This window comes from Procambarus clarkii, chromosome 94 (assembly GCF_040958095.1).
Source record: "Procambarus clarkii isolate CNS0578487 chromosome 94, FALCON_Pclarkii_2.0, whole genome shotgun sequence".
NCBI lineage: Eukaryota > Metazoa > Arthropoda > Malacostraca > Decapoda > Cambaridae > Procambarus > Procambarus clarkii.
Window position 1 is genome coordinate 10720264 of NC_091243.1, and position 15262 is coordinate 10735525.

The 15262-nt window shown below is 48.1% G+C and overlaps 2 protein-coding genes across 6 annotated transcripts in view; both read right to left on the reverse strand.

Annotated features, from left to right (window-relative positions):
• Lrp4 (LDL receptor related protein 4) overlaps positions 1-15262 on the reverse strand; it is a 222350-nt gene that overhangs the window by 121465 nt on the left and 85623 nt on the right. The window lies entirely within an intron of this gene.
• Positions 7772-13021, reverse strand: LOC138360029 (autotransporter adhesin BpaC-like). Its single transcript, XM_069319949.1, has 4 exons — positions 12613-13021; positions 11626-11721; positions 10574-10647; positions 7772-8895 (listed from the first exon to the last, which is right to left on the reverse strand). Exons 1-4 carry the CDS (start codon positions 12731-12733, stop codon positions 8332-8334), a joined length of 855 nt encoding a protein of 284 aa, XP_069176050.1. The 5' UTR covers positions 12734-13021; the 3' UTR covers positions 7772-8331.

The window sequence follows — 15262 nt, forward strand, 5'->3', positions numbered from 1 at the left end:
ATTGCATCCAGGCTCAGAGACCTCATCTTCAGGAAGACACAACTTTATAGGAGAAAGTTCAACACCGGACAACAAAAATAATTCTAAAGCTAAGTCAGCTCTCATAACAGGACAGGTTGAGGGCCACAGTGCTCACAACACCTCAGACCAGACATGATAGGGCTGATGTCATTGAAACGTTCAAAATACTGAACAATTTGAAAGCTGTTGATCCGGACAACTTCTACAAGAGATCAGATGTAACACAAACAAGGAGAGACGGTTTCAAGCTCAACAAGCCACAATGTAGGATTGAAAACAGATGCTTTTTCACTCACAGGGTTATAAACCCACGGAACCGCCTACCCGCTGAAGTCATAAATGCCAAAAGTCTGCTGATCTTTAAAATCTAACTTGAAAAAATCTAGACAAATGGGGTAACCTTTGACAAGCCGCCGGCTTCTTTTGCTTATCGAGCCTACCTCAGGTTATCACCCACCACAGTGGGTGTTCAGCAGACCACAGTGGGTGTTCAGCACACCACAGTGGTGTTCAGCAGACCACAGTGGGTGTTCAGCAGACCACAGTGGGTGTTCAGCAGACCACAGTGGGTGTTCAGCACACCACAGTGGGTGTTCAGCACACCACAGTGGGTGTTCAGCAGACCACAGTGAGTGTTCAGCAGACCACAGTGGGTGTTCAGCAGACCACAGTGGGTGTTCAGCAGACCACAGTGGGTGTTCAGCACACCACAGTGGGTGTTCAGCAGACCACAGTGAGTGTTCAGCAGACCACAGTGGGTGTTCAGCAGACCACAGTGGGTGTTCAGCAGACCACAGTGGGTGTTCAGCACACCACAGTGGGTGTTCAGCAGACCACAGTGAGTGTTCAGCAGACCACAGTGGGTGTTCAGCAGAACACAGTGGGTGTTCAGCACACCACAGTGGTGTTCAGCAGACCACAGTGAGTGTTCAGCAGTCTAAAACTATAGTGTTCAGTTTCTAAAATGGGTGTTCATCTGGACCCCCAGTTGGTGTTCATCAGTATCCTGGGTGTGTTCAGCAAACCATATACACCAGGATATACCAGGTGCTCAGCGGCCAACCGTTCAACCAGGCTGTGGTATGTGGGCCTGCGGGCCGCTCCAAGCAACAGCCTGGTGGACCAAACTCTCACAAGTCAAGCCTGGCCTCGGGCAGTAGAACTCTCAGAACCCCATCAACCAGGAATCAACCAGGTATCATAAAAGGTGTTGATAAGGACCCACTGGTTGTTCAGTAAACCACTTCAAAACAAACCCAGTATATCCACCTACGATTTAGAAAACGAGTGAAACTTTGTTTACAAAAAACATAATCAAACCGGTTAGTCAGCTTACAACGGCCGTCAGGCAGCACAGCGTCACGTCTTGTAAGAAGTTATAACTGTTCCCTGAGCAAGGAGAAGGAGCCTTACCTGACGGCAGGGTCGAGGTGGTGGTGGTGTGTGTGTGTGCAGGGAAGGAACTACAGCCTGTCTTATATATACCTCCAACTGCTTGACCCGGCGCTTGCTCGATAGCCTCAGGGAGCGACGTCCAGTTTTGGCCTCTAGGCCGGTCTGGTGGGTAGGTTGCCCAGAGTTGCTAAGGGTCGGTCATATAGGTGTGGTCGACCAGTGTGGCCCGGGGAGGGTCATATAGGTGTGGTCGACCAGTGTGGCCCGGGGTCGGTCATATAGGTGTGGTCGACCAGTGTGGCCCGGGGAGGGTCATATAGGTGTGGTCGACCAGTGTGGCCCGGGGTCGGTCATATAGGTGTGGTCGACCAGTGTGGCCCGGGGTCGGTCATATAGGTGTGGTCGACCAGTGTGGCCCGGGGTGGGTCATGTAGGTGTGGTCGACCAGTGTGGCCCGGGGTGGGTCATGTAGGTGTGGTCGACCAGTGTGGCCCGGGGTCGGTCATATAGGTGTGGTCGACCAGTGTGGTCCAGGGTCGGTCATATAGGTGTGGTCGACCAGTGTGGCCCGGGGTGGGTCATGTAGGTGTGGTCGACCAGTGTGGCCCGGGGTGGGTCATGTAGGTGTGGTCGACCAGTGTGGCCCGGGGTCGGTCATATAGGTGTGGTCGACCAGTGTGGTCCAGGGTCGGTCATATAGGTGTGGTCGACCAGTGTGGTCCAGGGTCGGTCATATAGGTGTGGTCGACCAGTGTGGTTCAGGGTCGGTCATATTGGTGTGGTCGACTAGTGTGGTCCAGGGTCGGTCATATAGGTGTGGTCGACCAGTATGGCCCAGGGTCGGTCATATAGGTGTGGTCGACCAGTGTGGCCCGGGGTGGGTCATATAGGTGTGGTCGACCAGTGTGGCCCAGGGTCGGTCATATAGGTGTGGTCGACCAGTGTGGCCCGGGGTGGGTCATATAGGTGTGGTCGACCAGTGTGGCCCAGGGTGGGCCATATTAGTGTGGTCGACCAGTGTGGCCCAGGGTCGGTCATATAGGTGTGGTCGACCAGTGTGGCCCAGGGTCGGTCATATAGGTGTGGTCGACCAGTGTGGCCCAGGGTCGGTCATATAGGTGTGGTCGACCAGTGTGGCCCAGGGTCGGTCATATAGGTGTGGTCGGCCAGTGTGGCCCAGGGTCGGTCATATAGGTGTGGTCGACCAGTGTGGCCCAGGGTCGGTCATATAGGTGTGGTCGCCAGTGTGGCCCAGGGTCGGTCATATAGGTGTGGTCGACCAGTGTGGCCCAGGGTCGGTCATATAGGTGTGGTCGACCAGTGTGGCCCGGGGTGGGTCATATAGGTGTGGTCGACCAGTGTGGCCCAGGGTCGGTCATATAGGTGTGGTCGACCAGTGTGGCCCGGGGTGGGTCATATAGGTGTGGTCGACCAGTGTGGCCCGGGGTGGCTCATATAGGTGTGGTCGACCAGTGTGGCCCGGGGTGGGTCATATTGGTGTGGTCGACCAGTGTGGCCCAGGGTCGGTCATATTTGTGTGGTCGACCAGTGTGGCCCGGGGTGGGTCATATATAAATATGGTCGACCAGTGTGGCCCGGGGTGGGACATATAGGTGTGGTCGACCAGTGTGGCCCGGGGTGGGACATATAGGTGTGGTCGACCAGTGTGGCCCAGGGTGGGTCATATTAGTGTGGTCGACCAGTGTGGTCCAGGGTAGGTCATATAGGTGTGGTCGACCAGTGTGGCCCAGGGTCGGTCATATAGGTGTGGTCGACCAGTGTGGCCCAGGGTCGGTCATATAGGTGTGGTCGACCAGTGTGGCCCAGGGTCGGTCATATAGGTGTGGTCGACCAGTGTAGCCCAGGGTCGGTCATATAGGTGTGGTCGACCAGTGTGGCCCAGGGTCGGTCATATAGGTGTGGTCGACCAGTGTGGCCCAGGGTCGGTCATATTTGTGTGGTCGACCAGTGTGGCCCGAAGTGGGTCATATATAAGTATGGTCGACCAGTGTAGCCCAGGGTCGGTCATATATAAGTATGGTCGACCAGTGTAGCCTCGCGGGCCGTCATATATAAGTAGGTCGATCAGTGTAGCCTCGCGGGCCGTCATATATAAGTATGGTCGACCAGTGTAGCCTCGCGGGCTGTCATATATAAGTATGATCGACCAGTGTAGCCCGAGGTCAGTTATATATAAGTATGATCGACCAGTGTAGCCCAGGGTGCGTCATATATAAGTATGATCAACCAGTGTATCCCGGGGTCGGTCATATATAAAGTATAAAATAACAGTAAGACAGCTATTCAGTATAAGAGGAAGCAAAATCCCAGTAAGAGGTTCCCGGGCTCAGACACCAAGAAGAGCGGCCACTGCTCCACTTGGCCAGTTATTAAAGCAGAGGTAGAAGCCCCCGACGGTCACACACATCATTATGGAGTTTGAGAAGATGTCAGAAAGCCAACTTTGCCAGTTTTTGTCCAAGAATGAACAATGCATCCCAGGTCACTAGGGATTCAGGGCGAGAAGATCTTGGCTTTCGCATCTCTTTGATTATTTGAGGTTATCTTGAGATGATTTCGGGGCTTTAGTGTCCCCGCGGCCCGGTTCTCGACCAGGCCTCCACCCCCAGGGAACAGCCCGTGACAGCTGACTAACACCCAGGTACCTATTTTACTGCTAGGTAACAGGGGCATAGGGTGAAAGAAACTCTGCCCATTGTTTCTCGCCGGCGCCTGGGATCGAACCCACGACCACAGGATCACAAGTCCAGTGTGCTGTCCGCTCGGCCGACCGGCTTGATCAACACAATATTACGGTAACATTTCAAGTAAGAAAGAAAGCAGTGTTTACATAGCTTTTACAAAAGCAATTCATTAATGTAACATTGGAGGGATCTATGTCTATTTCATAGAATGTTTGTTTGTCTGTCCGAGGATGGAAACCAGACGTTTGGGGCTAGTCTCGTCCAACGTTGCACGGTGAGTGCTGTTGGGTAGGTACACAACAAGGGCCACTTGAAGTTGGTACCATTGGTCCGTGTACAAAGTGGCAGGATCTCATAGCGAACCCCGTGACGATTCAGACAATGGCTACCGGCTCGACCCCCCTGAGAAAATTGTAATTTGTCCTTGCTATACCATACGCCATTGTATATTGATACTTTGCCCTTAGCAAAGCGCTTTAGGCCATGCCCCTTTAGGCCAGGAGGTCTAAAATCTTCTACGGTTTCACGTTCAACAATATAGTGTTCTAATGAATGCATTATAGGTTTGTCACAGAGTTTACAATCTGAATATTCTGGTAGTGTAGAATATTCAGCCTCACTAACCTGCCAGATGTGCCTATAACCAAGACTAATTACTGCAATGACTACATCACATTGCCTGGTCCGGTTACTGTGCTGACCATACAAATACCTATTATTACAAAAGTTGTCATACTTTTAATACTGCAGCTTTCAGGTCTCTGGGCATTTCTTAGTTCTTCTAAATCTGAATTAATTTCTTTAATTTTTATATTTCTAATAATTGCATTAGATAGTCCAAAGTCATAATCAGTGTTTTCTTTCCTGCAAGCCTCATTGGCCAATCGATCTACAAAGTCATGTTTTCCAACTCCAACATGGGATGGGATTAACGCAAACTTTAAACAATAGTTATTTTCTTTGGCAAAAATTACATTCCATTTAATATTACAAGCTACTTCCGACATACATTGTGATGGGTTATTTAAGGACTGCAGAACACTTTTAGAGTCACAGAATATCACTCCACCACCATTGAGCTTAAGGTATTCAGTGGCTAGATAAATACCCAATAGTTCAGTCTGTGTCGTGCTTGCCCAGTTGTTCAGTCTCTGTGTACTAGACATGATCATTTCATTCCCTTTATATACTGTACATGCACAACCTGTTCTACCAGTGCCTAATTGCACAGAACCATCAGTAAAGGTGTAGGTTTCAGTTGGTTTGAGATTTTGAAGACTGTCAACAGCTTCTACTGTTATACATCTCAAAATGTCAGACATTTGTTTTGCACTGATGGGGGTATAATGCAGAGAGACCTCCACATCTTTCCAATCTTGAGGTTATCTTGAGATGATTTCGGGGCTTTAGTGTCCCCGCGGCCCGGTCCTCGACCAGGCCTCCACCTCCAGGAAGCAGCCCGTGACAGCTGACTAATACCCAGGTACCTATTTTACTGTTAGGTAACAGGGGCATAGGATGAAAGAAACTCTGCCCATTGTTTCTCGCCGGCGCCTGGGATCGAACCCAGGACCACAGGATCACAAGTCCAGCGTGCTGTCCGCTCGGCCGACCGGCTCCCGACCGGCTCCCGACCGGCTCCCGACCGGCTCCCGACCGGTTCCGTATCATAAGATTATTGGCACAACAACTGAGCCACACACTGTAGGAAGGTTCTGGCGGCGGACTGAGGGAACAGTCAGAATTGTTTAGAATAAATCTCAATTTAATTTGAATAGAGCTGGGGGGGGGGCATTATTTTTCAAAATTAAATAGAACTATTTTCTCGTAAATATAAGGTAATTTTAGTTCCTTTCTCATGTTAACAATTCTGACAGTTCTAGACAACCCAGGATGATGCGCATGGCATCATTCTGTACTACATCTAGGCCTTGTAGCTGTTTAGGAGAAAAATTAAGAGGATAACATAATAATCAACAACAGATCGTATAAAGGCAATATAAAAACTACGAGCATATTTTATGTTAATGCCAAATCCTTTGCCAACAAGAGTTTTGAGAGGTTCAAGACGCTCAACTAGTTTTTTGTGCAGGTTGCTGATGAAGTTTGTATCATTAACCTCGACTCCAAAATATTTAAAAGATTCACGAGTCTCCACGGGCACTCCATTAATAGTATAGTTAACATGAAGAGAATGGGGAATAAGAACCCTTGTTTTATCAACAGAGATTATGAGGCCACATGCAACTACTTTCTTGCAGAATGCATCAAGTAACACTATAGTGTTACTTGATGCATTGGCCTGTGGAGGGTTCCCCACTCCCCTCTGGGATCGTAGGGTTCTGGGCTTACTGTGTGCCATAATACAAATATCATCAGCATAACATATAACAGTTCCCGTAGGTTGTACAGGTATGTCATGGATAAGTTTGTGCATAAGTATATTGAAGAGCATAGGGCTTAGAACACCACCTTGAGGTGTGCCTAGTTCGAATGCATCTGTTCTTGTACTTTTAACTCCTTTAAATAGGACACTAGCACGCCTGTTGGATAGATAGTTCTTTATCCAACTCAGAAGATTACCTTTGACTCCAAATTCAGCAAGTTGCTCTAATATTATTTCGCCATTCGCTACGTCGAAAGCTGACTTTAGGTCAATAAAGGCTGCCTGTGTCCCATCCTGGGAGTTTACAAAATATTCAGCAAAGCATGTTTGTGTGCTACACTTGGGCATGAACCCATATAGGTTAGGAGCCAGTTTTTCTTTGACCTGAAACATGACACGATTGAGAACAATTCTCTCCAGGACTTTACACATGCAAGATGTAAGGGAAATGGGTCTGAATTTTTGAGAGTTAGGTTTAGGAATTGGTACTGACTTTAGGTACTATGAGACTTTGTGTTCATTTCTTTAGCAAGATACCTTGTGAGATGGAGGGAATTATCAGGGGAAAGCGCCAAGCCATTACGACTATATAGCACTTGGAAGGGGTCAGGATAAGGTTTCGAGATGGGACGGGGGAGAAAGGAATGGTGCCCAACCACTTGGGGGATTGAACGCCGACCTGCACGAAGCAAGACCGTCGCTCTACCGTCCAGCCCAAGTGATTGGACAGGCTCATTTGATTGAGGTCAAGCAGAGGGTGGCTATGGACATCATACAGGAGACAGAGAGAGAGAGAGAGAGAGAGAGAGAGAGAGAGAGAGAGAGAGAGGAGAGAGAGAGAGACAGACAGACAGACAGACAGACAGACAGACAGACAGACAGACAGACAGACAGACAGCAGATAGACAGAGACAGACAGACAGACAGACAGACAGACAGACAGACAGACAGACAGACAGACAGACAGACAGACAGACAGACAGATATACCCTTGCCAATACATTTGTATGTTTATTTCCTTAGATATTATTTATGTCTACAAATTTATGGTTCGTAACTTATATCAAGTTGTCAGTGATACTCCTGTCTAACACAGGTGACCAGACGGAGGCCAAGGATGGGCTCGTTGCAATACTACTAATTAAGTAAACAATAGGTACTTTATTAAGATTTAAATACAATAATATTTCGTATGAACGCAATAAATAAATATAAATAAATATATCAATAAATAAATATATCAAATATAAATAAATATCAATAAATAAATATATCAACGTATTACAGTATGTATGAGTTACGATACATGGATAAGTTACTCTGCAAGTTCTGCTGCAGCATTTGCAACAGCGAGGCTCCACAGCTTCCCTTGCAGAGTGTTGACAATTGTGTAACTGAGAATGAGTGTAGTAGTAGAGGTGATTTGTTGGAGACTTTGAGTGGGGGTGTTGTGGTGGAGCTATAGAGTGGTGGTGGTTTTGGAGGTGTTGTGGCTTGTGGAGTTGTTGTTGTTATAGATTCAGCTACTCAGAATAAGTTCCAAGTAGCACGGGCTATAGTGAGCCCGTAGCTTACCTCACACAGGAGCGGGGCAAGTAGCACGAGCTATGGTGAGCCTGTATGGGCTTGTGGAGGGTTCCCCACTCCCCTCTGGGATCATAGGGTACCGGGCCGTGGTTCCCTGTGGTGGTGGTGAAGACACTATGAGAGTGGAGGGTGAGAGTGGGTCTTGGAAGTAACGCGACAGTAAAAGACCAAGTCTAAACTTGACACTTTACGGCAGGAAGTGCTAGTTAGTTAGTGTTGTCTTCGTGTTGACTTTGTTTAGAAGTAGCTTGTCCCAGCCGCCGCCCCGTTGGTTCTCCTGTTCGCCTCAGCAATTGCTGCTGCTATAACAGCCGCGGGGTCTTTTTCTTGCGTACCAATAGCTACTTCGGGGGTCCAAGTAGCCAATCTTTCATTAATCCTAGCAGCTGTTCCCTGGGTCCCAACAGCTGTTCCCTGGCTCCCAACAGCTGTTCCCTGGGTCCCAACAGCTGCTCCCTGGCTCCCAACAGCTGTTCCCTGGCTCCCAACAGCTGCTCCCGGAGTTTCAACAGTCGTTCCCGGGGTTCCAACAGTCGTTCCCGGAGTTCCAACAGTCGTTCCCGGGGTTTCAACAGTCGTTCCCTGGCTCCCAGCAGCCGCTCCCTGGCTCCCAACAGCAGCTTCCTGGGTCCCAGCAGCCGCTCCCTGGGTCCCAGCAGCCGCTTCGTCTTTTTCAGTAACAGCTTCGTCAGTCTGGGCAGTATCATTCAGCAGCGCCGCAGTAGGCTGTGTGGGGGTCGGGCTGCCGAGGCCTGCAGGACACGACCCTCTTGAAGCAACTCCGGCGAAGCAGGTTGAGATCTGCGTGTGGGATGACACAATACTTTACGTTAGTAACACTTCGACGCTGAGGCAGGCGAGGAGTCACAATAACGTGGCTGAAGTATGTTGACCAGACCACACACTAGAAGGTGAAGGGACGACGGCGTTTCGGTCCGTCCTGGACCATTCTCAAGTCGATTGTGAATCGCAATCGACACCACAATCGACTTGAGAATGGTCCAGGACGGACCGAAACGTCGTCGTCCCTTCACCTTCTAGTGTGTGGTCTGGTCAACACTTGGACGCCCTTGTTAGTGGCATTTGTTAGATGCATATCAACACCCTCGTTAGTTACACACAGAAATAACAACTAACGTTATATATATCAATGAGAACTAATGCGGCTGGCAGGTTCTATATATGCTATATACGACTATATAGCACTGGGAAGGGGGTCAGGATAAGGATTTGGGATGGAACGGAGGGAAGGAATGGTGCCCAACCACCTGAACGGTCGGGAATTGAACGCCGACCTGCATGAAGCGAGACCGTCGCTCTACAGTCCAGCCCAAGTGGTTGGGTAGAGAGAGGGGAAGAAGACAGAGGATGAGAAGAGAGGGCAGAGAGAAGAGAGAGATTACATTCCCTAGCACCAAGTGAGCTGGAATGTTTCTCAGTAATACATCAGGAATGGTATAAGAGAATTGCTTAAACATTGGAGAACACACACCATAGAGTTGCCTGGTGTACTGGATTCACTGCTGTGTTCTAGAATCTAAATGGTATCCGCATAATGCATGCCAAGTTTGCCAGAGCAGACTACTGATCACATGGCCCTGTATGACTAACCATCCTGTGTGATGGAGGATGTTTAGCACACCGTACCTGTGTGATGGGGCTGTTTAGCACACCGAACCTGTGTGATGGGGCTGTTTAGCACACCGTACCTGTGTGATGGGGCTGTTTAGCACACCGTACCTGTGTGATGGGAACGTTTAGCACACCGTACCTGTGTGATGGGGATGTTTAGCACACCGTACCTGTGTGATGGGGACGTTTAGCACACTGTACCTGTGTGATGGGAATGTTTAGCACACCGTACCTGTGTGATGGGGATGTTTAGCACACCGTACCTGTGTGATGGGGGATGTTTAGCACACCGTACCTGTGTGATGGGGATGTTTAGCACACCGTACCTGTGTGATGGGGATGGTTTAGCTTTTGACACACTCTGTACCTCGTTCATATAATAGTCTTGCGCAGCTGCACAAATGCACATATACCTGAATGTGTTAATAACAAAGATGTGTTCATGGCACTGTGCCACAACAAAAAAAGTAATGGAACAAGCTGGAATAGATTGTATTAAGCTGGAATTGATAGAAATAACGTTGAATAGATGGGAACAAGCTGAAAGTGGAATTGACTGGAACTAACTGGAAGCAAACGGGCGCTTTCTCAATTGTCTGGAATAAGCTGGAAGTGCTAGACAAGCCGGAAGTGATTGGAACAGAATGGAAGTGACTGGGGGACACACTGGCAGTGACTGGAAAAGATTAGACGGGGTGGGACAAAAGGCAAGGTGTGAGTGAGGTGTTGTGAAGGCAGAGGGAAGGTAGGTGGGAGAGGGAAGGCACTCCCATGGTACGTGGGAGAGGGAAGGCACTCCCATGGTAGGTGGGGGTGCCGCAGCCCATGGTAGTAGCAGTATACTCACATTAGCACTGGCCTGCTCCACACACTGCCTCACTACCGCCAGCTCGGCGGACGGCATGCGATCACACACCTTCTCTGTTGAAGAAACATTCCTTCACTGGGGATTGCTATCACTGGCTGCATGTTCTGAATCATGGTCGTGTGTGTGTGTGTGTGTGTGTGTGTGTGTGCGTGTGTGTGTGTGGGGGGGGGAGGGGGGTTAGGTTAGGTGGGTGTCGGTTTGAGGCGTTTTAGAACACCGTATTTTGATCATTGGGGCAACTCAAGAGAGCAGGCTGACCCAACACAGGTGTGACCACTGTACTCCCTCACCTGCTGAACCATACACACGATGGTACTATCATACATCAATCCCGTTTAAAGTATAGATAATCCCCAACATTCACCAACATACAATCACAGGAGGTACGAATTTATAGAATTATCTGAGATTAAAACACACTATTGTACTGACTTGTGTCGCATCAGCCGCCATTTTGGCCTCTATCACATTCTGAACACAAAGTCTGCTGATCTTTGATACATATTAATATGTATATCTTTCACGTGAAGCCACCCAGAGACATGCTGTGGTAGCTTCAAGGAGACATGTTCTTATAACGAGCATACAGTTAACTTTCAGTGGAATCTTAATGGGGGACTTTTGATATAGGTGTGATATAATTTTTGGTATAGCGTTGGCTAATGTCATTTTAATATTGCATGTGCAGGCGATGAGTCACAATAACGTGGCTAAAGTATGTTGACCAGACCACACACTAGAAGGTGAAGGGACGACGACGTTTCGGTCCGTCCTGGACCATTCTCAAGTCGATTGTCAATCGACTTGAATCGACTTGAGAATGGTCTAGGACGGACCGAAACGTCGTCGTCCCTTCACCTTCTAGTGTGTGAATTACCATTCTCATTCTCATTCTCTGTGAATCGACTTGAGAATGATCCAGGACGGACCGAAACGTCGTCGTCCCATCACCTTCTAGTGTGTGTGATCTGGTCAATATGCAAGTCTCAAGAGGGCACCCATCCAGGAGCTAGCGGATTGGGGTCACTTACCCGCTGCTCTGATACAGGTCCTGATGGCTTCCTTGTCCTCTGAGAAGGTGTCCTTGGCGCAGTCATAGCACGTCTCGTTGTGGTCGCAGAAGATCCCTGCAACACCAGTAACATAGTCAGAGCTTCAGGGGCAAATGCCCTCGTTTCGCTAGGTTACTACTTAGCATCCTCAGTGACACTGTGAAAGCGATTGCAGAAGAGCAACACGTTAAGGTCAATATACTTACAATATCAAGCGGTTGAACATCGCTTTTAATATATATATATATATATATATAATATATATATATATATATATAATATATATATAATATATATATATATATATATATATATATATATATATATGATGAAACATACTTAAATTGTTTTTTGTCTAGAAAATATATATTTTTAAATAGGTGCGGCTTGTACCCCGGCAAATACTGTTACTAAGTATATTATTACCGTGACAAAAGTCAAGGAACATAAATGGCTGTTGTCACAAGAGTTGAACAACACCTTTCAGGAGCACAATAACACACAACAACAACAACACAGTTACACTCACCAGTCACCGTAACTAATTAACTGAACGTGATAAATTAAGTGTTATTGTGACAGCCGTGATCGATCACATAGGAACAAACATGAATGTGAACAAATCATGATACGATTGAACATGCACAGGATAGCCTGGTTATCTGTCAACAAGTCCAAAATATTGGCCACAAAATAGATTGGGAACAATAGATTGGATCAGGCAAGTCCAATAGCGACTCTGGGGGGGGGGGGGAGTTGCCAACAATTGGGTGACTGTTGAAGTCACCCAATTTTCCACTGTGGCTATTTATTTATTAACCCCCGCCCCCCATATTATATATATAAGCGCCCTCTGTCTTCTGAACACTGCTGGTAATTAAACTTTAGACCTGGGTACTGAGTATCCCAGCACATAGGTGTATTTACACAGTCTGAGAAGCGAGCAGGTGGATGACGTCGACTTACGGAGACAATTGCGGACGGAGCGACTTTCTCTTCGGAGGCCAACGTCGACGGCCAGAGTGGCGGTGACGAGGAGAGCCGCTGAGAGCACCATAAGGGGCGTCGTGGAGAGTGAGAGCTTCATGGTGGGGGTGACGCCGACGACCTGACGGAGAATACGACATAAACATTAACACCAAGACTCCCTCAGTCACCACACAACGATTTTCGTCTCCATAGAATAATTACAACTTTAAGCTCACCCGGGTTCATGTTTCCTCGGTGTGAATGACCTACTTTACACACACACACACACACGAGTGACCTGTTCTAGTGGCACGGTCACCTCTCTGAACCAAGACGACTTGGTTCCATCACCTCCGTGAAACAGATCTCTCACTCCTGTCCATGGAGGACAGAAGAAAATGTATATATGTTGGTTAGCATTGTAAATGTGAGGCCACGTCTGTGGTAGAAAATAATAATAATAATAATAATTATAAAACCTCTGTGAACCAGTTTACTGTCACCACGACAAATTGATGTTTTTTTTAGGGACTGGGTTAACATTGTTAGTTAACTTTGATTAGTTAAAGCTAGTTAACATTGTTAAAACTAACTTTGTTAGTTAACTAACTGTTAGTTAACTAACATTGTTAGTTAACATCCCAGTTAACATTGAGGCCCACCAGCACAAGGAAGTTCAACTGGCGTCTCCACTACAGTATCTAGATATATAACAGAAACTTCACAAGGCTAACCATGGAAAGCTTTACCCAATAAATATTATGTTAAGTACCTTTAATGGAACAAGATCTAGTTACATAATTATTTTTGGGCAGGCTTTGCCCTCAAAATATGCATTATGTTAAGAAAAACCATTTGAATGCCTTAATAGCAATGCTGTTGCTGCCCGTTCTTTCGAATTGGCACATGGGACAAAGTGCGGGATACTAAAGCGTGGGAACCCAACACATCAGGTTGGTTCCAGTTGAGAGGCGGGACCAAAGAGCCAGAGCTCAACCCCTGCAAACACAACTAGGTGAGTACATCAACCAATGCACAGAAAACGAGGATATTTACCCGCCACAATTTTTTTTATAGTACCCCTTATTATGTCCGGTGGGGATCATAGTATACCAAAATGCAGTGGAGTATTTGAGAGAACAGCTTGTAGGTATACTGCTCTTGCTGTGGGTGTTGTTGCTGTGTCTCTGTGAGCCCTGTGAAGGGTAAATGAAGACTTTTTCTGATTGCATTTTGTAGAAAATATAAAAAGTTGCCAATTTTGTGAGTTGCAAAGAGGAGCGTGAGACAGCACCATGACCTTAACCTTCATGTGTGGGTGAACACCGTTAGTGGTGACGCAACACTCCTCTGGTATACTGGTGTGAACGTCCAGCACCTCTGGTATACTCTGGTATACTCGTGTGGACGTCCAGCACCTCTGGTATACTCGTGTGGACGTCCAGCACCTTTGGTATACTGGTGTGGACGTCCAGCACCTCTGGTATACTCGTGTGGACGTCCAGCACCTCTGGTATACTCGTGTGGACGTCCAGCACCTCTGGTATACTCGTGTGGACGTCCAGCACCTCTGGTATACTCGTGTGGACGTCCAGCACCTCTGGTATACTCGTGTGGACGTCCAGCACCTCTGGTATACTCGTGTGGTGGAAGCCTGGACCTAGCTGACAACAGCGTCCAAGAATGGCTGTTCAACAACCCATGGGAGACATTCAGCACAGTGGGTGTTCAATATCCCGTAGTAGCTGTTCATCATCTCACAGTGGGTGTTCAACAGCAGTTAGAGACATGTTGGGCAGGCCACAGTGGGTGTTCAGCATCCCGTAGTGAGGGTCCAGCATCCCAAAGTGGGTGTTCAGCATCCCATAGCGGGTGTTCAGCATCCCACAGCGGGTGTTCAACATCCCACAGCGGGTATCATGATACAGGCGTCACGACACATCTTGTAGAGGACAAAGAAGCCCCGGACTTTATCCAAGCTGTTCTGTGGAAGCTGTTCAACACTGATGCGGTTCACCTTGCCTCGGATATCACAACACACGCAAAGTGTTTTCAAGATGAATGAAAACACTTCCATTATCACCATCACTTATCATCATTAACATCTTTATTGACAAAAGTTAATCACAATTGATCTAATCTGAGTAGTCACCATCACTTGACTTTTCGACGCGGCGTTTTCCAAGTTTACTTTTTGACTCGTCAATAAACACTCTACTTCACGCTAGTTGGTTGGTTAGTATACACGCTGGTGTAGAGGAGGCGGGTGTAGAGGAGGCTGGTGTAGAGGAGGCGGGTGTAGAGGAGGCTGGTGTAGAGGAGGCTGGTGTAGAGGAGGCGGGTGTAGAGGCACGGGTGTAGAGGAGGCTGGTGTAGAGGAGGCTGGTGTAGAGGAGGCTGGTGTAGAGGAGGCGGGTGTAGAGGAGGCTGGTGTAGAGGAGGCGGGTGTAGAGGAGGCAGGTGTAGAGGAGGCTGGTGTAGAAGAAGCTGGTGTAGAGGAGGCGGGTGTAGAGGCACGGGTGTAGAGGAGGCGGGTGTAGAGGAGGCTGGTGTAGAGGAGGCGGGTGTAGAGGAAGCTGGTGTAGAGGAGGCGGGTGTAGAGGCACGGGTGTAGAGGAGGCGGGTGTAGAGGAGGCGGGTGTAGAGG

Bases quoted from the DNA above. Each gene is read 5' to 3' on its own strand.
- LOC138360029 (XM_069319949.1), bottom strand. From the start codon at position 12,733: ATGAAGCTCTCACTCTCCACGACGCCCCTTATGGTGCTCTCAGCGGCT. The intron at 11,722-12,612 runs GTAAGTCGACGT...CTGGTGTTGCAG, and splicing joins CTCCGTCCGCAATTGTCTCC to GGATCTTCTGCGACCACAAC. The intron at 10,648-11,625 runs GTAAGTGACCCC...TTTCTTCAACAG, and splicing joins GACCTGTATCAGAGCAGCGG to AGAAGGTGTGTGATCGCATG.